Source organism: Vulpes lagopus, chromosome 12 (assembly GCF_018345385.1).
Source record: "Vulpes lagopus strain Blue_001 chromosome 12, ASM1834538v1, whole genome shotgun sequence".
Lineage (NCBI taxonomy): Eukaryota > Metazoa > Chordata > Mammalia > Carnivora > Canidae > Vulpes > Vulpes lagopus.
In genome coordinates this window covers 21130688-21157117 of record NC_054835.1, presented here as the reverse complement: position 1 = coordinate 21157117, position 26430 = coordinate 21130688, and the positions used below count along the sequence as shown (strand labels likewise).

The 26430-nt window shown below is 37.2% G+C and overlaps 1 protein-coding gene across 1 annotated transcript in view; it reads left to right on the top strand.

The window, feature by feature from the left end:
- MYO1D (myosin ID) overlaps positions 1-26430 on the top strand; it is a 327550-nt gene that overhangs the window by 141365 nt on the left and 159755 nt on the right. Inside the window, exon 16 of the mRNA XM_041723799.1 lies at positions 5192-5399. Coding sequence (XP_041579733.1) covers positions 5192-5399 — 208 coding nt within the window. The remainder of the gene's footprint in view (positions 1-5191; positions 5400-26430) is intronic.

Sequence of the window (26430 nt, the reverse complement as noted above, 5' to 3'; positions counted from 1 at the left end):
GCATGTGAATCCTTAAAAAATGAAACATATATTATGGTCACTTTTAGAATGTTAGAGATAAAAGAAAATACTAGAGCTCCCAGGAAAAGACAAAGTACTACCAGGGAGTGAGAATCATACAGACATCAGACTTCTCATTAGCAGCATTTGATGCAGACAGACAAAGCAGCAATATTTTCATAGTGACAGGGGATGAACTTAATGCTTAGAATTTTATTCCATGCTGGGGACGCCCGGGTGGCTTAGTCAGTTAAACAGCCAGCTCTTGATTTAGGCTCAGGTCATGATCCCAAGCTTTGGGCTCCATACTCAGTGGGGAGCTTGCTTGAGGACTCTCTCTTTCTCTTTCTTTCTCCCTTCTCCCTCTCTCTTCCTCTCCCCCCCCCCAGCCCCCTCTGCCCCTCCCCTACTCACACAGGCTCTCTCTCTCTCTCTTTCTCTCTCTCAAATAAATAAATCTTAAAAAAAAAAATTTCATTCTATGTCAAATTATAATTTAAGAGTGTGAGTACAATAAAAATATTTTCTGACATATATAGGCTCAAAAAGTTTACTATTCAGAGATCCTCTCTGAAAAATCTTCTAGAGCAAAAGGAAAAACAAGTGCAGAAGAGAAAAATGGAATGCAAACACTAATATTAAATAAATAAATTAGTGAAACTATTTTTAAAATCTAAACGTGTCCATTGTAAGTGGGAAAAAGCCTTTGGTAAAAATTGAACAAAAATGAAAATTGAAGTGAAAAGTACAGAGAAGTAAAGACTTTTGTACTGTTTATGGAAAAGATATAGATGATAATTAACTAGACAGGAAAAAATAATCATATATTTTCATATAAAAATAACTTTTTGTATATTAAAAATTTTAAGACAATGATAATTACAGTGGCTAACAATGTGAAGTGCTCACTATATATCCCAGGCACTGCTTTGTTTTTGTTTTTGTTTTTGTTTTTGTTTTTGTTTTTGTTTTTGTTTTGGATTTCAGTTTCTCAACCTTATCATCAAGACTCACTGCCTCCCATCATCAATATTTATTGAGCATTTACAGTGTACTAGGCACAATAGAACATACAGAAAACATTGTCCCTGCTCTTGTGGAGCTTACATTCTAAAAGAAAAAAAAATACACCTCTTTTAAATGGTATTTTTGTTTGGTGTTTTCTGCAAGGTTCTGAGGAAATAATCTGTAGGGTGAGCTTTGGGTATAATTTAGCCCCATCATTATTTAAAGAGAGGAAGAGGAAGGATTTTAAAGGCAGACAATGGCATACCATTCAGGATAGGTAGGGCTTACAAGGAGATAAACACAATCTCATCAACGAAAGAGAGATTTGCACTGCTTTGAGAGTAGTAAGTCACTGAAAGTGACAACCAGATAAGGAAAGGATGGTACCTTCCATTTTTATGCAGATGAGGAAATGGAGGCACAGAAAGGTTGAGTAACCCCAGGTCACAGAGCCATATAGTGGCCTTTAGGAGTCTGATTTGAACTCAGGCAGTTGCCTTCTGAGCTTACCATCAGTGTATTGGCTCCCAATTGAACAGATGGCTTTCAAATCAAAGGAGAAAATAAAATGAAATAAAGAAAACTCAATATCCAAGACAAGAACAATAAAAAGCAGCGGCAAGAAAGCATACCTAATAGAAAATATTTTAAAAGTTGAGACATTGGACACATGTTAATAATCACAATACATGTGTTAAACCTACCTTTTAAAAGACAGAATTGGCAAGACAAGTCTGTCTAATTGATGATTATGTAAGTTGAGAATAGGTCGTCTCTATAGAGTCATCCAGGAAGGGTGCTGTGTGAGACCGTGGAGTGTGCATCTGGGAAAAGAGCCTGTTTCTACTCTGCAGACTTTATCTTCCACTTTACATAAAATGAATTTGTTCAGATTGAGAAATTGCCATGTTATTTTATTGTCATACCAGTTAAACTAACTAGCAGTGGAAGTGGGGTGCAATAGACAGTGTGTATTGGACTCATGGTGCTGAAATATTCAAAATTTGTTGAACTATATACCTGAAGGTGTGCCTTTACTGTATGTAAATTTTACCACAATTTAAAAGAAAAAGATTTTTCCACTGTCAGCTTTTGCTTTTAGATTCTACAGGTTTATTAAAGATAGATTTGAACCTAAATTTTTACTTGTCACTTTTCTTTATTTTCATTTCTTTTATTGAAAAAAGAGAAAGAAGGATTTTAAATGTTCTGATAACCTTAAAAGCTGTTCAAGTCTTTCAGGGAGATAATACTAGTTGTCAGGAAGCAGATGAATTCAGCTTTTTAATTCACAAGTTCAGGATGCTAGTTTGTGGGAGAACTGGGGTCATGTCATTTCACCATCGGGAAGAAAGGAAGAATGCCTAAGCTGAGCATTGTGGCAGGTGGTTATTTCCAGCTTCTGTCATATGCCTAAAACTTCAAACACCCCATTACTACCTGTACTATAGCCCAAATGTTGGATCTTATTCTGGCTCTACAACGAATTTGGGATGATCCTGATTTTGTTTCCTTTTTTCACGTGATATTACCTCTCCCTTCATATTTGAACTCTTTCATTTGGTTTCTGTTTCTCTGCCTATCTGGCAAGGGAGTGGTAGGCTTTCCAATATATAGAGAGAAATAATGGGGATTGATGGTTGATGAAAGAATATCAGTAAAAGACTAAAGGATAAGAAGGAGCCAGCCTTTGAAGTAGTAGATTAAAAAGCATTCCAGGCAACGGGAACAACATAAGGCAAAAGCTCTGATGCAAGGAAGAGGCAACCACACTACAGGACCCTAAAGAAGGCCAATGTGATTAGAGTACGTAGTGCTGAAGCAGAAGAGCAGTAAAAGATAAAAATGAGGTAAGGCATTCTAGGAATGTACTGTAGCAGCTGAGTTAGCAGAATGGATTGGGAAGGAACTGGAAAACAATTTGGGAGCTTATCTTAGTAAGCTTGATGGTGGCTTGGATCAGAACTGTTGCAGTAAAGACAAGAGTAGTTGAATTTTAAGTATATTTCAGAGGTAGACCCAGTGGGATTTGATGATGAATTAGAAGGACTGATAGAAAAGAGAAGGGATCAAATAACAATTCTGGCTTTAGTAACTGAGGGTGTTGAGGTGGGAAAGTGAAAGAGAAATGTAACACGCCCTCAAGAGTTATTTAGGCATTGTGTATATGCATCTGCAGCTCAGAACTGAGAGCTGGGCTATGGATAATAAATTCATGAATTGCAAAATAAAGTGGATGGAATAGATGAGGTGACATGGGGAGGTCGTACATAGAAGAGAATCTGTTATGGACCTTGGGGTACTCCAACATTTGGAGTTCTGGTAATGGAGGAGCAGTAGCCAGAAAATGAGATTGAGAAGAAATATCCAGAGAGACAGAAGGAAATCAGGGAGATCACGCTGTCATGGAAGCTAAGAAATGAGAGATCCATCAAGAAGAAGGGATCAGAAGCCATTTAGGTACCTATTATCTCAGCAAGAAATGTGTGAAGCCCTATGAAGACCATTTAAAGACTCTCAAGGGGCACAAAAGTAGACTTGAACAAGTGGAAAGACATCCCTTGTTCTTAGGATGGTTCAACATCATAGACAGATTTAATGGCTTTAATGCGGGAACCCAATAAAAATACCAGCAAGGATCTGTTTGTTTTGTGATTGTTTTCCCCTGGAACTATGTAAATTGATTCTAAAGTTCACATAGAAAAATAAGCAGGCAGGAATAGCTAGAAAGACCTTTTAAAAAGAAAAAGATGAGGGACGCCTGAGTGGCTTAGCAGTTGAGCGTCTGCCTTTGGCTCAGGGCACGATCCCGGGATCGGGATCGAGTCCGACTTCGGGCTCCGGCGAGAAGCCTGCTTTTCCAAAACTCTACCTGTGTCTCTGCCTCTCTGTGTGTGTGTCTCTCATGAATAAATAAATAAATCTTTAAAAAAATTTAAAGTAAAGAAAAGGATGAGAAGAGACCACCAGATATTAAAATATACTTAAGACATCTAATTAAAACCACATGGAACTGATGCAGAGCTGGACAGACGGCAGTGAAACAGACCAGGATGTCCAGAATTATACTGAAGTACATATGAAAGCATAGTATATGATTAAAATGCCATATTAAATCACTTTTCAGTAAATAGTGTTGGAACAACTGGGTAGCCACTTGTCAGAAGGTAAGTTTGGATCCATACCTCACACTGTATACCAAAATAAAGTGGATGAAAGATTTAAATGTAAACAGTGAAAACATCTGACTACTAGAAGAATATGTAAATGAATTACTCTGTAATCTGAGTGGGAAGAGGAGCCTTTCCTTATGGATTAAAATTCAGATGCAGTATAGGAAAAGAATTACTGGCTTGGCTAAATGTGTTAAACAGCTTGGCATGGGAGGGGGGAGAAGTACTGTGGTTGGCAGCCTTCTTGGATGGTCACAGTGTTCCCACCTCTTGGTACTCATCATCATGCCCTTTGCAGTACCCTTCCCTTGAATGTGGGCTAGCCCTAATTATTTACTTCTAGAAAAATGGAATTTGGCAAAAGTAATAGAAGGTCACTTTTGAAAGAAGGCTGTGACCCTATGACTTCCATCTTACTCATTTTCATTCATGAAGAAGCTGGTGTGTAGCAAGCTGCCTTACAAGAAGCCAACTTGGCTACTTGTACCTAGAAACACAAATGGTTTTTGTATATTGATCTTACATGCTTAATTTTCTTTTAGTGGTAATAGTTTCACCCGAATATCTGCTTCATTTCCTTTGAAGTGACTTATAAATAATGTTAATTTTGTTCCTTCCCCAATCATACCAGTTTATTTATTGGTCTCTCTATGCTGGCTGGAAAACCCGTGATTGAGGCATCCTTGTCTTATTTCTGTGCATAAAGAGAATTTGTAAAGGTTACCCATTTTACGAATGATATTTGCTGTAGGTTCTTGGTAAATTAGCCTGTACTAGATTAAGGAAGTACCCTTCTATCGTTACTTTAGTAAGAGTCTTTATCATGAGGAGTGTTGTTTCTTATTAAAGTCTTTTTCTACATCTCTTATCAGCTTAATGAATAGAATTCATTATTAAGGGTTTTTTTTCCATCTTTGAAGTGTCTTGAATTTATTAAATTGTCTTTATGCTTCTATTGAGACCATAAGGTTTCTCTCTCTTAATGTGTACCCTGTTCATTTTTCACACAGATACAAGATGATCTCTGAATTCACCTGGCCCAACCATGACCTCCCTTCAGACAAAGAGGCTGTCAAGAAGCTAATTGAACATTGTGGTTTTCAGGATGACGTAGCTTATGGGAAAACCAAAATTTTCATTCGAACACCCCGAACACTGTTTACCTTGGAAGAACTCCGTGCCCAGATGCTCATAAGGATTGTCCTCTTTCTACAAAAGGTAATTTTATATTTTATATATAAGGATCGGGTCTTGCTTTTATGTTCTTAAAAATTCGTTGGATGTTTTCTTTGATGTTCACAATGGCATATTCTTTGTATCTATGCATATCTTAGAATGTTTTCTGTTGCCTTCACACATGGAAAATTTATTTGGCTGCCTGAACTCAAAATTATTCTATCCTCAAAACTCGAGACGTTTTATCTTCTGGTATTTAAAGTTGGAGAGATTCTGAAGCAGCCAACTTTTTGTCTCTTATAATTAACTGGGGTTTTTCCCTCAGCCTTACTGGGTAAAGAACTTGTTTTTAATCTTGTAATTCAAAAGTTTTGCCAATGTGTTTAACACCCCCTGCTCACCATCATTACCCAGTACCAGAATTTGACTGAGGAGTGGGAGTGCTGACTTAAAGCTCATTAGATCATAGTAGCAATCATCATTATTCAGTGTGTGTGTGGTGGGGCAGGGGGACTTCTTACTTCATTCACTCACTCCTGTTTTTTTTTTTATCCGCCATACCCATTTCCAAGCCTTCCATATGAACAATTTTAATATTAAAAAATTATAAATGTAACTTTTTAAAAATACTGTGTCTCTGTGAGATGTATATTTTCTATGGGATGTATACCAGGAGAAAAGTTGCTGGGTCAGAGGGTGTACACAGACCTGATTGGTCTAAGTAGTGCCTGTTTTTTCCCCGGAAGGACTGCCAGTTTGCACCAGCTCACTCAGGGAGTTACTGTGTGCCCACATCCTGACTAGTAGCATCCAGTCACCTCAGTTTTGCAAGACTAATAGGTACAATGATATCTCACTGTTGCTATACATTGTATTTCTCTGGTTACCATTGAGCCTGAGCATCTCATTAAATGCGTATTTGCTTTCTTCCTATAAACTGCTGGATTGTATCCTTTTTCCATTTTTCTCCTGGAGCTGGTATCATTTTCTTGTTAATAAGCTGGAATTCCTTGAGTATTTTGGACATTAATCACTTACATTGTTAGACACTTAAATACATTTTTTTTTTAAAGAGGGAGAGAGAGACTTTAAGCAGGCTCCAGTGTGGACACAGCCTGACACAGGGCTTGATCTCACAACCCTGCGATCATAACCTGAGCATAAACCAAGAGTTGAATGCCCAATGACTGAGCCACCCAGGAGCCCTGAAGAGAATCCTCAATTTTGACATCATCAAATTCTTCAATTCTTCGTCTTAAATTTTGTTGGACAGGGCTTTCCTTGTCCTCAGGTCACAAAGATACTAGCCTCTGTTTTCTCCTCTGAACTGTATACTTTCATCTTCCACATTTAAGTCTTGAATCCATTTAGAACCTACCTATATATGTGGTTTTGCACAGGAATCCAATTTTATTCTATATGGTGAACCATTTTCTCAGTACCATCTACTAAACAATATGTCCTTTTCAGTTTGATTTGTGGTGCCACATTTATCATATGTTGTCATGTGTATATATTCTGTCTCCGAATGTTTATTTATACCGTTGCCATTTTTTTTACAATGATGCCACATTGTTTTTATTGCAGTATGTCTTAGTGTTTAGTAGGAGAAGTCATCTTTTTCTTACACTTTATGAAGGTGGATTAACTTACATATATACCTTATTATGCAACATAAATGTTAATGTGTGTTTATTGGGTTCATTAAATTCAACAATAATTTTTATTAGGATTGCATTGAATTTATAGATTAATTTGAAAGAATTAACATTTTTACAATATTAAATCATCTGAAGAGTACAGAATAGGCTTATTTAAATCAATTCTTTGACCTTTAGATTTAGAAAGGCCTTCAGGGTCAGTTCATGGTTAATTCCTTATTGTTTTTGTTACTGCTATGAATTTTTTATTCTATATCCTGGTGTTGATACAGAGAAATAATATGGGCTTCTGTTGACTTACCTGTATCCAGAGTGAGACCTTGTTGATTGTTAGTTTTTCTGGGGAAGTGATTATATCATGTGCAAATAATGAACTTTTTTTTTTTCTTCCCTTCCAATTGTTTCTAAGTTTTGGTCTCTTTTATTTATTTTTTTCAAGAACTTCGGAAAATCTCTCAAAATGGAGTACTAAATTCTATTTCATCCTGAGACAATTTCCTTCTCTTAACTGAGTTTTTTTGTATTGCTTTTGCTCAGTTCTGTTTTACGCAGGTTGGGTGTCTGTTTTCTGTTTGCCATGGTGAATTATTTTCACATATCTGTTCTTTCTTCCATATATTCAAATCCTTTATTTTGATCTTCAATACTTACCAATGGTATTTTGCTGTTGTTCTTTTGGCAGATCCAAAACTTTGCTTTTCTTCTTTATACTAGCCTTGAAGAGATTGACACAGGCTCAGGGTTTGGCCCTGACGAGAGTGACCCTCCCTCCCCGTTCATTTGGGACAGTCCTGGTTTATGACTGTTGTCTCTCGTACCCCTTTTGCTCTCAAAACTGTCACTTTTGATATGGATAATTATGGATAATACATTGTATAGTTGCCTACCTTGAACTTACTTTCTGTCCAGTGGTTGCTGGTAGAATCCTGTTCTTACATCTCCTGTCGCAGTTTGTTCGCTTCCTCCACAGTTGACGTGTCCCACAGGCTTTCATCTTACAGCTCTGGTAGTCACAGATTGCACGCCCAGCCCCGTGAGCCAACTCTTGCATAGTAGGTATGCACACCTACTACGGTTCTTCCTTTCTCTGTCCTCTCTACAGCACCTCTGCTTTCCTTCTGGTGAGAAATCATGATTTCTATTTAGAAAAGGGAGATGCTAAAGAAGAAAGGATGTCTACTTCAAAAGCTATCACCTAAGCCATGGGAGAAGAGCTGTCCAGTCTGCTCAGTGTTGTAGATCTTGAATTTCTGAACCATAAAGCAGTGGAGCAGGAAATAAAATAAGGATTTTCCTCTGAACTCTCAGGCAGACTATAGGTGATCTAATGATTTGTTCTTTAAACCAACTCCATGGGCCATAAAATTATTGGAAATTTCTCACAGCTTCTGGGAATAGGTCATCAGTCACCTACCTTTTCATGTGCTGTGTATTTTTATTTTCTTCTGTAACCTTACAGAAATGGAACAGGAAGTTAGGGGAGGCAGCATCAAGAGATGCTATTTTTTTTTAAGATTTTATTTATTTATTCATGAGAGAGAGAAAGGGAGAGGCAGAGACATAGGTAGAGGGAGAAGCAGGCTCCATGCAGGGAGCCTGATGTGGGACTTGATCCCGGGATTCCGGGATCATGCCCTGAGCCAAAGGCAAGGCTCAGCCGCTGAGCCCCCCAGGCATCCCAGAAAATGCTATCTTAAACCAGAATCTCCAAAAATTGACTTTTATTTTTCCTTTTTAAATTAAAAATAGCTTTATCTTTTTTAATTGTATGATTATACAATTAAAGCATACTTATTGCAAAAACAAATTCAAATCATATAGAAAAGTGTAAGAGAAACCATGGAAAATCACCTAAAATCCCACCATCCAGAGATCACAAGCCATTAACGTTGTGGTGGTCATCCTTTCTAATCTTTCTGCGCATATCAACGTGTACTATAATATAAATGAGATAATTCGTGTGGTGATTTTTTTTATGAGCACATTTCTCTTTTTTTAAATAAGATTTTGTTATTCTTTTTCCAATATTTACCTTCTCTGCCCACATCTCATCCTGCCACGTATGTCAAAGAGTCCCTAAGACCACTTCCAATTTTGGTGATTCACCAGGAGGATTCACAGGGCTCAGCATATAGTTGTACTCATGAATTAAATTAATTACCACAAAAGGATACAAAGCAAAATCAGCAAAGGGAAAAGGCACATGGGGCAAAATCTGGAGGAAACCAGGAACAAGCTTCCAAGAGTTCTCTCCCAGTGGAGTTGCATAGGACATGCTTAATTCCTTCAGAAATGAATTGTGACAACACATGCTAAGTGCTGTCTACCAGGGGAGATCATTAGAGACTCAGTGCTCAAAGTTTTTACTGGGGATTGGTTATGTAGGCACCCTCTGACTAACATGTGCTGAAATCGCAGACTCGAGAAGGAAATCAGATATGCAGCATAAATCCCATTGTTTGCACAAGCAGTATAACCAAATAGAGCCACTCTTATCATTTAGGGAAGGTTTTATATCGGCATATAAAACTACCCAGTCAAGTTTGCAGACACTGGCCAAGGGCCAACCTTGGAATCAGGCTTTTCTAAGGATACAGTCTCAGGCCTGCTGTGTTAACTCCTTTCTGTATACTCCCACTATCTTCCCATAACTTTAATTGACTTCCTTATACATGTAGGAATACTTCATCCTGTGTACTAGATACTTCTATGCTAAAGCCTTCATTCTATGCACTGGATTCCCATGAGAAAGATTATTGCTTGAAGGGTGTACATGTTTGTAATCATCATACATACTAACAGTTCACGTTGTGTAGCCCACAACATAAGTGAACTTCTTTTCCCTAATGTTTTTTTAACTACAGTGACTTTTACCCGGCTTTTGGACTTTTTCCATTCTTATCAGTAAGAAGTAGTAACTCATGTCTACTTTCATTTTGTATTCCCATGACTCTTCATGAGAGTATGTTTATTGTCCTTTTTGGATTGCCTCTTCAGTTATTTGCTTATTTGTATCCGTGGCCCATTTTTCTCTTGGGTTGTTTGTCTTTTTCTTATGAATTTGTGGGAGCTGTTATCTTTATGTATTGCAATTATTTTTCCTAAGCTATCATTTGTCATTTGAATCCATTTAAAATATACTCTTTGACATGAAATTTTCCACTTAATATTTCTTATCTTTTTTTCTTTGATCTTTGAGTTTCTTCAAGAAAGTTATGGATCTGGGATTTAATTTTTATAATTGGTATTATATAAGGGTCCAACTCTGTTGTTCCAAGTTAAAAGCAAGCTATTCTAATTCAGTTTATTTAAAAATTCTTCTTTTTTCCACTAAATTAAAAGTCTGCTTTTGTCTAACAATAAATTCCCATATATACTTGAGTCTATTTTCAGGACTTACCATTTTATTCCATTGGCAATTCCTATGCCAATATCATACTGTGTTACAGGTTCTAACATGTGAGAACCTAGCTTTCAGGTTATTATCTCACCTTTTCTGTACCTCCAGAGAGATTTAACGGCAAGTTGGAAGTGGCAAAATCAATTATGTTAACTAAAACCAGAACCTCCAAAATTGTTGTTCTTAGAGGAACAAACTGCAAAACCAGAGATTACAGAAAAGATACAAATTGGATTACTTTCTGATTCATAAAAAGTGTGTATTTCCACACTGTAACTATATAAACCTCTAAGTATTCAGTATCAAGAATTACAGATAATTTGTTTAGTGTATCTTGTTCATCTTTATATACTTGGTCATATGCTTGGCATTTTAGGAGATTTATAAAATTGTTACAAATATGTTGGTTTTTTGGGGAGTTTTTGATGTTGTTGTTGTTGTTGATTTGTTTGTTTTTTAAAGAAAGACCATCCTAGGGGCACCTAGGTGCACAGTCAGTGGAATGTCCAACTCTTGTTTCAGTTTAGGTTGTAATCTCTGGAGTTCTGGGATTGAGCCCTATGTCAGCTTCCACACTAACTACAGAGTCTGCCTAAGACTCTCCTTCTACCCCATCCCACCCCCTCTCAAATGAATAAATAAATCTTTAAACAAGAAATAACCATCTTAGGAGTGCCTAGGTGGTTCATTCCATTAAGCATCCAACTTTTGGTTTCAACTTAGGTCATGATCTCAGGGTCGTGGGATTGCACCCCATGTTGGCTCCATGCTCAGTGCAGAGTCTGCTTGAGATTCTCTCTCCCTCTCCCTCTGCCCTGTGCTTGCTTTCTTGCTCACTTGCTCTCTCTCTAAAATGAATAGATAAGTCTTTCAAAAAGAAAAAAGAATCTTCTAGAGTTCAAAGACTTTTATTAGTTTTGTAGTACCTAAGTAGTAGCAATACAAATTCATGCAGAAAAATGAAAAATATACAAATAATTTTATAGTTTTAAAATACAATTTTTATATTAAATATAAATGAAATCATGTCACCTAGTTATGTAATACTTTTTTGTCCAATCTTTACATGAGTAAACATTATTTGTGTATTTATAAGAGCCTTCTTTGTCCTTAATTTGATTTATTAGAGCTTCCTTAGTCAATCTGCTATTACTGGATGTTTAGGTTTTTCTTGTTTTTCATTCTGTAGGTCCCACTGCAGTGCACAGCTCTGCTTACCTAGAGCTGTGCCTGACCCAGAGTTCAATACATATTAGCTATTGTTATTACTACTCATGCTGTTATTACTACTAGTAAGCACATGTCATTATCCTTGATTATTTTCTTAGAATAAATTCTCAGACAGAAATTTTTGGTTTCAAAGATACACACTTTTAATATTTTCTGTACCCATTGTCATACAGCTTCTGGAAAGATTGGACCAATTTATGCTCCCACCAGCTGAGGCATGAAAGAGCTGGACTCCCTGAAGCACTAGATATTTTTATTCTTATAAACACCCTTTCTGAATGACCTAAAACCTGAATGTTTTGCCTGAATATTGAAAAGAGCTTTTATACAAAACCCCAATTGTTGTGTACACATTTTTACATGTCTAAAAGAAATGAATCGGGATAGCCAGTGAGATATTTTTTTAAGACCATACTTCTGTTCCTTTCATAATATATAATTGCTTCACTTACCCTCTACATATGAGTCTGTGTGTGTTCCTTACATCACATTTGAATGAGAAATCGGATAAGATGGTGTTTCTAGGCAGCACTGAAGAACTATTTAAAGTTTTTTCAATTATAGCTTTAAGCAAGGAGGTGCTGAGAGATCAGTAGTCAGCTCAGCAGCACGTGGGGCTGAGTTGACGTGTGTAATGAGTAAGTGTGTTGTGAGGCTAATCTGTCAAGTTGGTTTTTTTGTAGCTTTTTTCCTTTTTCAACTTGGACTTGACTGGTTTTGGCTTTTTTATCATTTGTCTTCTATGTATTATGTTCATTAATTCTCAGAAAATAAGACATTCATTTGTTGCATAGTTGGGGAAACCTTGAGAAAAACAATAATTTCTAATAAAATTTTTTATGAAAATATCACACCAGATGCATTACAAAGAATCATGATTCTCTAATATTCTGTACACATTCTGTTTAAAATATGTTGCTGTCTTGGGAAAGGAATGGGTAATAGATCCTTTCAAGAAACTCTCCCTTTTTGGTACGTATATAGTTTTAAATTTATGTTTTTACTTTAAGGAGTGACACTGACACTTTGATCAGGCCAAGATCAAAACTGTCATATAAGATGATATGAAAGATGGATTCTTAAAGGGAAATAGAAAATATGAGGGAAGATTCTCTTTTGTGTGGCCATTAACAAATTTGGAATACATTAATGGATTTGAAGAATGGGTTTCTTGACCCATCTATAGGACAGATAGGTGCTTTTTTGAATTCATCTTCATTTGGGAAAATGGCCGTTTCTTAAAGGGTATCTATATTTGATTGTAGATAGAGAACTTAATTAGTCACCATATGACATACTGGGACTGTTTCAGATCACACAGCTTTGATCCTAGCTCTAGGAATAGAATTATCCTTTCCAGTGTGCTATAGTGTAGTTAAGAGGTCAAGGCCCTTCTTATGTCACATCCTGAAGGCTACTAAACATAGACCTTCTCTCTTAAAGTAGTATCTTAAAGCTTTAATCATTTTCCTCCAAGCAGTTTGTGGGTACCCTGTGATTGCATTTAAGCTCACAAATGTGACAGCTGCCAGTCCTTTGGAAATTTAAATCATGCTAGCCCCTGACTTGCTTCACACTACATGCTATGAGTTTTCCAGCTTTTATTCCATCCTATATGTGGCCCAGAACTTGTAGCACCCATGGCACTAGGAACTGTGGAATCCACAGTCAAGTTTGAATCTAAAGTCAGTTGGTAAATTTCTCTTGTGAAACTATAGACATGTTTAGCTCGGAAATACTGGAAGCTTCACACTCTAAGTATTCAGATCTGTTGGCCTCGTATGGTCCAGAGGCTCCCAGAGTTTTATTTTTGCTTGTCTGGTAGCTTCCTGATTTGAATATGGTAGTGGTTTGATTATTAGGCCATAGCAAACTTGGCACAATTTCATAAGCCAGATATGGGGGAACAAAGGAATGACTGGAGAAAAAGGGTGGAAAATAAGTGAGTGTGAGAAAGAGGCTATGATAAAGCTGAGGAAGGAGGAAAAGGCCCTCAAGCTAGTAAGAGAAAATATTCAAAATGTGGGCTTAATTCATGTGTAATTGTTTCCAATTTTACATGGAGTTCAGGAGAGAATTATAGGGGAGTTGGTGATCTTTTTTAAAAATTCAAAATAAGGGATGCCTGGGTGGCTCAGTGGTTGAGTGTCTTTGGCTCAGGTCATGATCCTGAGGTCCGGGGTCAGATCTAACATCGGGCTCCTTGCGGAGAGCCTGCTTCTCCTTCTGCTTCTATCTCTGCCTCTCTGTGTGTCTCTCATGAGTAAACAAATAAAATCTTTTTTTTTTAATTTCAAAATAATAAATGTCATTCTGCTGACAAACTGATACTGTGAGAATATTATACAAAAATAAGGCTACCTATTTTTATCAATACACCAGCAGTATTTAAGCATGTTGTATATAATGTTTGGTTAAAAGTATACAGAAGCATTGAAGATTCAGCATGTTTTTGAGATGGCACATGGGAAAATTTCTTCTTCTTCTTATTTCAGTACTTCTGGGCCACTGCCCTCAAACTGGCAATCATGTTTTGGGGAGGGGACCACACTGCTGTAAAGCCTCCCTTGTGAAATTTCTTAGGGTGGTGATACTGGACATCCTTGAAATAAATGTTCCTGAATTTACTGAGAAGGCTTCTAGTGAGTTTTATTTATGCATGCTATGAAGTAGATACATTTGAGCACATTAAGGAGGTATCCATCTATTTCCCATTGTGTTAAGAACAGTACTTTCGGGCAGTCTGGGTGGCTCAGTGGTTTAGTGCTGCCTTCAGCCCAGAGCATAATCCTGGAGACCTGGAGTTGAGTCCACGTTGGGCTCCCTGCATGGAGCCTGCTTCTCCCTCTGCCTATGTCTCTGCCTCTCTCTCTCTCTCTCTCTCTGTGTGTGTGTGTGTGTGTCTCTCATGAATCAATAAATAAAATCTTTAAAAAAAAAAGAACAGTACTTTCAAAATCAAAAATAGATGTGTTTTTCTTGTTTTGTTTTGTTTTGTTTTGTTTTTTTATGATAGTCACAGAGAGAGAGAGAGAGAGAGAGAGAGGCGCAGAGACATAGGCAGAGGGAGAAGCAGGCTCCATGCACCAGGAGCCTGATGTGGGATTCGATCCCGGGTCTCCAGGATCGCGCCCTGGGCCAAAGGCAGGCGCCAAACCGCTGCGCCACCCAAGGATCCCAAAAATAGATGTTTTTTAAAAAAGAATAGATGTCAAACTAAATAGAATTACTTCTTTGTAGGGATCAAGATGCTCATGTAATTTTTTTTCTCTTTTGAGCTATCAATTCTGAGAATTGTACTAATCAATTCAGTGTCAATATTATGTTTGCCTCAGCAAGATAACCTTCTTTTCCCATATTTTGGAACAGTCTAATAGCATAGGAGTTAATCTATTCGGGTTGAATTTCCCTGAGAGGACATGTAAGAGGGGGTATTTGTTGGATGGTAACTTTTTTTTTTTTAAGATTTTATTCATGAGAGACACAGAGAGAGAGAGAGAGAGAAAGAGGCAGAGACATAGGCAGAGGGTGAAGCAGGCTCCACACAGGGAGCCTGATGTGGGACTCGATCCCAGGTCTCCAGGATCAGGCCCTGGGCTGAAGGCGGTGCTAAACCGCTGAGCCACCTGGGCTGCCCCATGGATCGTAACTCTTAAACAACTTTCTCTAGCTCTTCATAACAATTGATGTGTTCTTATTTAGTATTATGCATGGAATCAGTTTGGGTGGTTTATATTTTCCTAGAAAATCATACAGGTTCTCAAATTTAATTGAATAGAATTGAACAAAGTAATCTTTTATGTTTCTTTTCATTTCCCCTGTGTCTTTAGTCATTCCCTCTTGTTTCTTATTTTGTGTATTTGATTTGTACTCACTCTCGTTTTTCTTTATCAACTTTAGTTAATGGTGCATTTTACTGTTTTTTTTTTTTCTTAATTAACCAGCTCTCTGACTTATTCATTCCACCATTTTTTAATTTCTAACTTATTAACTTTACTTTTTATCTTCATCAGTTCCTTCTTTTGGAATGGAAAAAGCAGAAACAAGCAGGAGATTATCTTTTCTCTGACTTCTAGCATTGGATGCTTCATGCATTTTTTTCTTTCACGTTTATTAATAATGGATATGAAATATGTTTTTAGAACTACTTTTGCTGTGTCTATAAGACCTGATATATTATCATTTAAATATTTTTATGTTTAGATTTCCTCTTTCCCAAAAAATTGTTAAAATTTTTTTTCCGGGACACCTGGGTAGCTCAGTGGTTGAGCATCTGCCTTCAGCTAAGGGCATGATCCCGTGTCTGGGGATTGAGTCTCACATTGGGCTCCCTGAAAGGAGCCTGCTTCTCCCTCTGCCTATGTCTCTGATTCTCTCTCTCTCTGTCTCTCATAAATAAATAAAATATCTTTTAAAAAATTTTTTAAAAATAAAAAAATAAAATAAAATTTTTTTCCAATTTAAATGTTTATTATTTATTTTTCTTAGTTGAGAGATAATTGTACACAATGTTACATTAGTTTTGGGGGTACAGGGTATTGATTTGACAAGTCTATATGCTGTGCTGTCCTCCCCACAAATGTAGATACCATCTCTCACTGTAGAACACTAGCACAATATTATTGAGTATATTCCTTATGCTGTACCTTTTATCCTTGCAATTTAGTCATTCCATACGTAGAAACATGTGTCTCTCACTCTTCTTCACCCATTCTGCCCATCTCCCTATCTCTTTCCCCTTTGGCAACCATCAGATTCATGGTTCTGTTTCTGTTTTGTTTGTTTTTTTTTTAAGATTCCAAATATAGATGAAATCATGCAATATTTGTCTTTCTCCAGCTTATTTCAGGTAGCATAATATCCTCTAGGTCCATATATGTTGGCACAAACAGCAAGAGCTCATCCTTTTTTATGGCTGAGTAATATTCTAGTGTGTATGCATTCCACATCCTCTTTATATATTCCTCTATTGATGGACACTTGGGTTGCTTCCATAGCTTGACTATTGTAAATAATGCTGCTATAAACATAGGCTTGCATGTATCTTTTCAAATTAGTGTTTTCATTTCCTTTGGGTAAATACCTGGTAGTGGAATTATTGGATCATATGGTATTTTTATTTTTAATTTTTTGAGGAGCCTCCATACTCTTTTCCACCATGGCTGCTCCAGTTTGCATTCCCACCAACAGTGCACAGGGATTTTCTTTTCTCCACATCCCCATCAACACTTCTTATTTCTTGTCTTTTGATTCTGGCCATTCTGACAGGTGCAAGGTGATACCTCATTGTGATTTTGATTTGCATTTCCCCAATGATAAGTGATGTTGAGCATCTCTTCATGAATCTGTTGACTATAAAAATATTTTAAAAATCATTACCAGGCAATTCATGTTTTACTTCCTTTTTTAGTTTGTTAGTAATTTTTAGTTTTACTGCATTATGATCATGGAATGTTAGGTGTACAAACTCTAGTTTCTGGAACTTATTAAATTTGGGGGGCCTAGTAGACAGTCCATCAATGGCGGGGTGTATAACTTGAAAGAAGGTATATTTTCTCTCTCTTTTTAGACATTTTTATTATGAAACATTGCAAATACTTGCAAATGTAGAAAGAAGAGTTTCTCTGTTCCCTTATCTCAGCTTCAACAACTATGCTCTGCTTCAGTACTGCCTAGTACTCACCTCATGCTTTTATGGATGTTGATTTGGTTTGGGTTCGTGTTTTTTCAAAGGAGATCCCAGCTCTACTATCGTTTTATCCTTACATACCATTATAATCTCTATGGATAAGGACTTTGGCGTGTCACTCTCATACCACTTAAAATTAATAATAGTTCCTTAACATCACCTAATATGTAGTTTGTGTTTATTGTTCCCCATTGACTTAGAAATGTCTTTTCACAGATTGTTACAGGTAGGAGCCCTGAAGCTGAGGCATCTTTGAGAATGGAATACATTAGTCTTTAACATATTGTGATTTTCAGTGACATTTCATCCTTAAAAATGGTATGTTTTAAAGGCAGCTCAAGTATCATAAGGACTGCCCTGGTTGGTCCTAACTAACTATATTATTACTTGTATATTCGTGTACTTACTTGCTAAATTTGCACTTTATATTTTTATGGGTGGGGTTATATTATAGTATATTATAATATTACATATTATGGTTGGGTAATATAGAAAGATCTTGTGAAAGATTAAAAGTAATTCATTAAAACATAAACATAGAGTAAAAAAAAGTAATTTCTAAAACTGAGAATACTATCATAGCTATTAATTATAAATAGTCTCAAAGGTTAGCATAGACCTGAGTATAATAATTTTGTAAACCAGCCAAAAGAAAAGTGTGAATAGAATCATTATCTGAAAATTAGATCCTATTGGCTTAGTTTTTCATTTGCCCCTAGTCCCTGATGTGTCATTTTTTGTGAAACATTGTCACGGAGCAGCATGAAGCCATGGGGGCTTTCACATCATTTTCAAACAAAGCTTATTGACTTCTTTGTGAAAGCAGTCAAGTGTTTTCTTTCTCAGACTAAAATCAAAATAATAATCTCTCATAGAAAATTGATTACTTTTGCCCTTAAAGTTTTGTGGCAAAAAAAAAAAAAAGTTTTGTGGCTTTTTTTTTTTTTTTTTTTGGAGAGAGAGTAAGCGTAAGTTGGGGGGTGGGCAGAGAGGGGAGGAGAAGCAGACTCCCTCCTGAGCAAGGAGCCTGACATAGGGATCATAACCTGAGCCAAAGGCATTTGTTTAACCGTCTGAGCCACCCAGGCGCCCCTTGCCTTTAAAGTTTAAAAAAGAAAGAAAGAGAAAGAAAGAAAGAAGAAAGAAAGAAAGAAAGAAAGAAGAAAGAAAGAAAGAAAGAAAGAAAGAAAGAAAGAAAGAAAGAAAGAAAGAAAGAAAGAAAGAAAGAAAAGAAAAGAAAAGTAAAGTAAAGTAAAGTAAAGTAAAGTAAAAAGATCTGCTAATACAGTAGCTAATCTTTGCTAAGGGACAGGCAGTGTTTGGGGCACTTGCTACATATATTAAATGGATCTTTACAAGAATCCTGTGAATGAGTGTCTAGTATTTTCATTTAATAGGAAAGGGAACTAAAGCCACTGAGTGCCTGAGTATCTCCCTGGAGGTTACATGGATGGTGAATGCCAGAGCTGGGACCTGCCACTCATAGGCCAGCCGTCTGCACACACTCTTAACCACTGTTCTCTTTCACCACAGTGGCATTATCTAGAGTGTCCTCCTTGTAGGAAAAACAGGTACGACTTCCACTGTTGAAGAAAAGTTTATAAAAATGATGGTGGCATCATGGTCAGAGAGGAAGAAGAATATGATTTGGCAAAATTCCTTTATTAAAGGGCATTGGTAGACATAGAGTGATGTCTGAGTCATTTACTACTAAGTATGTGAACTAATATACATTTTGACTACAATTGGAAAGAAACACATGTTGAAAGGGTGAATCAGCTCTTGACATAAGTATGTACAGTAATGAAAAAAGTAATCAGTGACCCTGTTTTACTGAGAATACAGGCTCTAGGAGAAGAAATTTTTATTTGTTTTGGTAAAAGTGACTTTTGACCTCTGAGTAGGTTGGGAAAGATGTGTTAGGATGACTATAGATAAAGCATCAGCTTACTTACAGGAAGGAGGGGAGGATATTGTGGCTTCCAGAATCAATTATTCATTGCTTCATTCATGGGGAATATGTCTGGTCAAAATATGCCACTTGACCTTCACTAAACTGTTGAAAGGACTAAAGAAAAAAAATATGCCTTTGATCGAATGGTGGTCATTGACTATATGTCTGTTCAGTATACTGCAAGAAGCAGGTAGCACGTGTCTTTCCCAACTCTGTGAGATGTTGCTGTGTGGGAGAAGGGTGCTCATATGCATTTTTTTTTAATTTTTATTTATTTATGATAGTCACAGAGAGAGAGAGAGAGAGGCAGAGACACAGGCAGAGGGAGAAGCAGGCTCCATGCACCGGGAGCCCGATGTGGGATTCGATCCCGGGTCTCCGGGATCGCGCCCTGGGCCAAAGGCAGGCGCCAAACCGCTGCGCCACCCAGGGATCCCTCATATGCATTTTTAACGAAGTTATAAATTGAATTTGTTCATTCATTACTAAATAGGGATATAAAAATGAACAGTGTTCTACCCAGGAGAAGCTGACAACCTAGTGAGAAGGGAGATGTGCCCACACTCCAACCAGGGGAATGGTGTAATTGAGACACTCTGGGGTGTGGAATCATTGCCAGATGGGCTCAGAGGGGAGACCCTAAACTACCTAGGCCAAGAACAGAAGGCTTTCAGGAAGAAGAGGTACTAAAAAAGTTTGAGAACCACTCTGTTAGATTTACATTTTACTGGAAAATCATACATGGCTGTAGTGCAACCTGCAATGGCAGGATTAAATTTAGATTTAGCTTGAATTTTATACCAGGTATATAAATATTTACTACCCTTTCTCTTGTTTACCTAACAAGATGTAAAGAGCTAGCTCAGGGCTTGTCTTCTCAAAGCACCAGGATCAACAAGCTCCCATTCTGTCATGGTTCCTCATTAATAACCTCTGTTCGAGGCTGACAGCCTCTGATTTGATTATACATTTTTTGTCATGGCTTGTGATACTCTGCTACCACAGTGCACTATGCAAAGTCTTCTGCAACATGATTTCTTTCACTCAGCATGTTTTCTCAAATTTTTCTGGGTCCATAATGATAGCTCTAGTTTATTTACTTTTACTTCTTTATGCCATTTCATTATTAAAGAGTCATTAATTTTCCTAATAATACTTAGTTTTTCAATTTTTTGTCATTCTAATTAATGCTACACTGAATATTTTTGTACGTTTCCTTTTTACAAGTGACTGAGTCTCTGTGGGGCAGCTACTCTCAAATTTTGAGGGACCCCCCACCCCCAAAAGCTCACCTTAGAAAATTTAAAAATATACCAGCTCACACTCCATTTGCTGGTAGTGATGCCATCACATGTAATCTAGCCTCTGGAAAATTCCACTGTAGATTAGTGAGAGCATGAAAATTAACAAAGGTAAATAACCTGCTGGTTTTATTATGAAATTAGTTTTTCTCTAGAAACTCCCTTGAAAGGGTCTTGGCACTGTTCAAGTTTCCCCAGGCCATATCCTAAGAACTGATTCTCTTGGGAACATACCACACACTGCAAATGCTAGGTTTTAGTCAACACATTTTCAGAGTTTACTTAAAACTGTCCAGTTGCTTTCCAAAATAACTGTCCCCACTTAAATTTATCCTGAAATGTGTGGTAGTTTTTATTGTTCCCTATCCTTATCAACAATTTGCATTCTCAGAATTTTTCATTTTGACCTATCTAATATTGACACTTGAGTCAGTCCTTTACTCTCTTGCAAGCTCAGATGCACATAGGGATCTTCCTGGCAGCAGGCATGTCAGGTTGTCTCTTCTGCCACAATCTTCCTATAGTCAGAAGTCCCACTGAAAAGTTTAAGAGAGAGAATTGATGTGGTCAGTTTTTGAGTTCTAGATAGGTCCATGTTAAAGGGAGATTAGAAGTCAAGAATGGAAGGATGCCTGGGTGGCTCAGTCCATTAAGCATCCAACTCTTGATCTCAGCTCAGGTCTTGATCTCAGGGTTGTGAGTTCAAGCCCAGCATTGGCCTCCACCCTGGGAGTGGAGTCTACAAAAAAAAAAAAAAAAGCCAACACTAGAGCTAGGATGGCCAATAAGAACCTGTTGCTATAATCTAGGGGAAAGCAAATGGGGCCCTCAATCAAAGCAATGGTAATTGAGATAGGGAGAAATTTGAGAAATATTTAGAAGTTAAAATTAGCAAACCAAAGGGACATCTGACTGGCTTAGTCAGTAAAACATATGATTCTTGATCTCAGGGTCATGAGTTCAAGCCCCACATTGAACACAGAGCTTACTTAGAAAAAAAAAAAAAAACACAGCAGACCATGATAGTTGTTGGAATGGGAGACTGATAAAAGCCAAGAATCAGTGATTCCCAGGTTTCCAACTTAGGTTCCTGCATAGCTGGTATCGCTAATCACTAACAAAGAGATGGAGGGTACAGGAACATATGTGGAGGAAAGTAATAGTTTGAGCCATGATATATTTAAGGTGTCTAGGAGATTTTCAAGTCAGGATTATACATATGAGTCAAGAAGCAAAAGAAGTAGCAAATTTCAAGTGAGAAGGAATGATGAGTATCAAACATAGAAATGTCCAGCAAAACAAGGGTTGAGAAACGCCTCCTTAATGTCGCGATTAGGAGATCATTGGTTTATTAATAACCATCATGGTAAAGTTGACCCAGATGAAAGCAGAAGAAACACAAACCAAGTACCAGAATCCTCAGGTAAGAAAGTATATTGAACATTTATTGGTAGCTGATAAGATGGGTATAGGAAAAGAGGAATGTTCATAATGAAGATACCATGTGTTTATCATGTGTAAGACATTTCATAAATGAGTACTGAACACTGAAGTCTTACCTCGTGTATGTTACTAAGCAGCACTGTCACAGTAACATTACTGTGTATAAGTCATTTATTTTACTCTTGTGAAGAAAATTTATGTTGGTTTATAGGTCAATTATTGATGCCGCTTAGTATTTACATAGAGGCAAATGCAAAGGCCTCTTAGAACAATAAAAATGCTTCAGAAATTTAGCAGAACAAGAGAGCATTCTTTTCCCTTCCTCCCTCTCTCCCTCCCTCCTTCCCTATCCCCTTCCCTCCCCCTTTCCTTTCCCTTTCCCTTCCTCCCTCTTTCTGTACCCCCTTCCTTTTAGCTTCCCTTTTCTCTCCTCCCACCTAACTGATGAATAAAAAAGATAAAAAGCATATTTGGAAAATAATGGTGACATGTCAAAAATAATTTGTTTCTTATTTATCTCCTCTCAGATACTGCCAGTAAGAAACCCTTGCCACCCCTTCCCCAGCCTGCTCCCCCATAAGTTGGAAGCAGATGATTTGCTCTCCTGAAAGAGCAGCAAATCCGTTGCCCGGGTGATATCTCATTACTAAGGCAACCAATTTGGTGCATCAGTGTGAATCCCAATTTTAAAATGTAATTATGCCAAGATATGTACATATGCTTGAGACTTGCTTAAAAGGAATCTGTTCCCCTTTGGAAGGAAAACATTTCCTATGTTAGGTGAAAGAAAGGGTGAAATGTTGCTTTTATTCTTTGCTAGCTTAAATACACCTTTCAACTGAGCTCCCCTGCTATGCTTAGTAAAAGAGCTTGCATTGGTTTTCCTCTCACTTTTTTTTTTTTAACTTGAGATGTTCCCTTTCCAAGACACTTCTCTCTTGAGACCTGTCACTCATAACCCAGCAGCTGTTGTCTCCATGACAACACTTTCTGGCCCCTATAGGTGGTGGTAGAAAAAAAAAGGAAGGGGAAAAAAGCCCTTGGCTCCATTTTTCATTGCACTTTTTCTTTTTTAATTGCTGGAAGCTCAAGAGATTGATTCTTTGTAAGGGATTAATTAGTGAAGGGGAAGTTATCTGTGAATAGATGTTTACATTAAATTACAAAACTTCTGAACAATTCAGTGAGGATTGCTGCCCCAGACCCAAATGAAAGATCTTACAGATAGGATGTGTTCAACCCAGAGAAAAGCTGTATCACCCAGGTAGCCAGAGACTTGCACAGCCAAGCCAAACAAAACCATTAAATCATGGCTGAGCAATTAATTTTTCTTCCTCCTCAACAAAAATTATTTAGAAATAAAACCTATTTAAGTGCTGGAAGTATTTACTTTAATTTCTAACCTTATTAAATAATGAAATCCCTGCAGCTCACAGGGATGCAGTTTCTTGTTCACTGCTGCTGCCAGGAATCTCCCAGCTCAGATTTGAGTTGGGGGTTTCAAGTGTGACTGTGTCCCTTCCCACCCACACCCCTGCCCCATTACCTTGCTGTCCTTTTATCCTTACTTGGGTGACTCCATTGTCTGTGTAATTTTTACTGTAAACACCCCCTGATTCTTTTGGAAATAATTGGGTAACAAATATTAGAGACAGCAATGAAAATATTTTATTGTAATGGGCATTTACTGCTTAGTGACAGCATTGATATTCTTCTCCCCCCAAGACGATTTTTAAAACTGACTTTTAAAGACTTTTCTAAATTACATAATTTTGCTACATACTTCATTAAGCTGAGATACTTAATGGATGATAAAATGTATCCTATATAGCAAGTTAAGTATATAATGAAATACATGTGGGTTAAGTGTGAGGGCTGCAGATCAAGGTTTATTTTACTCCTTTCCTTACTATAGCAAAGGTATATAACTGCTACCAAGAAATCCAAGTGTATCAGTAATTATTCATATTCTTTATCATGGCACATTTTAACACAGCCCTCTTGGACAATTAAGTTTTGCTAACCAAAAAACAGTTTATGAAATATTCAACATGTTCTGGGAAATGTGTCATTACTTATTGCCTATATTTAGAACATTCATTTTTCTCATTATGGGGAAACTTTAAACTCTATTTTTTAAAAATTTCAGCAGGTGCAGAATATAAATACTTTTAATATAGACAAAAGGCCCTTCCAAAAAATTTAAATAAATACACCATTAAGAAATTGAGCTGAAAATATGGGTGATCAGTTCCCTGAAAAAAAAAAAAAAAAGAAGAAAGAAAGAAAGAAAAATGGCCATCATTGTTTAACCTGTCATCTGATTCAAGATTTTTTTAAAAAATCATACTCATTGTTGCTGAGGATATGTGTACTATTGGCAGAAGAGTAAATTGGTGATAACTTTCTGGAGGGTAGTTTAGCGATGTGTTTCCAAAAAGTATTTAAAATCAGTTTGCCTCTAGTCTAGCAGTTACACTTCTAGAAATTTTGACTAGGGAAATTCTCTTTTTTAAAAAATATTTTTATTTTATTTATTTTAGAGAGCGTGCATGGGGGTGGGGGCAGAGGGAGAGAGAGAAGGAAAGAAGCAGACTCTGCGCTGAGCGTGGAGCCTCAAGACCCTGAGATCATGACCTGAACCAAAATCCAGAGTCAGACACTTCACTGAACCACCTGGGTGCCCCTTAACTAAGGAGATTCTTAAGAATTTATGTAAAAACTTAGTTGGAAGAATTTTCAACATGTCTTATGAAAATGGAGAATAATGGAGAAAAAGGTCAGGAAATTAGTTATATGAATGATGGTACATCCATGCAATAGAAAACTAAGCAGCCATAACAATGAAAATGTAAAAAAATTAATAACATCAAAAGTGTTTACAATAAATGTTAAGGGAAAATAGATGTCTCAGAAGATGCTCAGTATGATTCCTGTTTAGCCACATTGTTAATTCTAGAAATATCAACACACCCCCCCCAACCATACACACACCCATTATATACTCTGAGGAGGAACTAATGAGGCATTCCATTTTGGGGCTTTATTCATTACTAAGGAAAATTTAGGGCCATTTATATTCAGTGGTTTTTGTCAGAAAAAATGTTGCCAAACATCGCTATCTGTTCAGACTCAGCACTACAATGAGAGTCTGTATTTTGAAGAAAATTTAATTTCAGACTAAGATCTTTAGTTGTCAGCTGTCCTGAGTGGTTTTATTGTATTTGTGCAGATACAAACACTCACAGAAACCGAGTACTCAGAAAATATGTTGGTTCGGAGAACCAAAAACCCAAAGATTTGTAATTCAAGCCCAGGTTATAAAATACTTTATTCACAAGTTTGTTGTACTTTAAACGAATTATAAATAGAAACAGCATACAGCTATAATCACATTGATTTCTACTCCAAATTTTAATTAACAGTTTTTATTTTAAAGTAATACAAGTTAATTGCGAAAGATAGAAAATTATTTAAAAAGAAGGACTTCTGTGTGATCTTCCCGGCATCTCTCCTTGACCCTCGTCTGTACAACATATCTGTTTTAGTGATGTTCTTCTGTTCAAAAACCCTTCCATCACCTACAGAATCAAGATCAGACTCTATTCTAGAGTCTAGCTCCAACCAGCTTCACCTTCCATGATACTACACCACTGCACAACTCCCATGCTGTCTTCGCGGACCTCCCCAACAGACCTTACTTTCCTCCTGTCTGCTTTCACACGTACTGTGGGCCGTGCCTTCAGTGCCCTTCTCCACTCCATCCTCATTAAAGCCCTCTTGGCTCTACCAGTCTAAATAAAGTTGTCTTCACTTCTTGCTCCAGAACCCATTTGTCACTTGGCCACGGCTCTGAGGCAATCACAGCAACGGGAGGCAGGAACTGAGGGCCTGCTGTTAGTTGTAGGTTTGTGGAAGCTTTAAGTCATCTCTTCCTTTTTCTGTACAGCAGCAGGGTTGGAGATGGGCACATCTATCACAGTCAGGTATGAGGTGTATTATGAGTAATTTGCTACTAATAATAAGTTATTGAAGATAATTATTTTATGAATAGGAGCTGATTCGAGGTTATTTCTATAAGATCTATACTTGCTTCTGTGAGTGAGTGAGAAAATCACATGAGGGATTGTACAACCCCTGGGTGTGTGTTGCACATGTGAACGTCCTGCCTAAGATATACCATGGCAAGCCAGGGCAGAGAACTTCTCAGCTAGATGATTTATAAGAAAGCTCAGAAATTCCCATTGAATACTGTAATTTTGATAGGCTGTAGATCATCTGTTAATTTTGCGCGTTTGTCTTATCTCCTCGAGTAGATTGTCCTTTGTCCTTACATTTGTTCGAATTTTACCCAGGGCCCCCAACATAATGTCCTGTACACTGTAGCACTGGGTG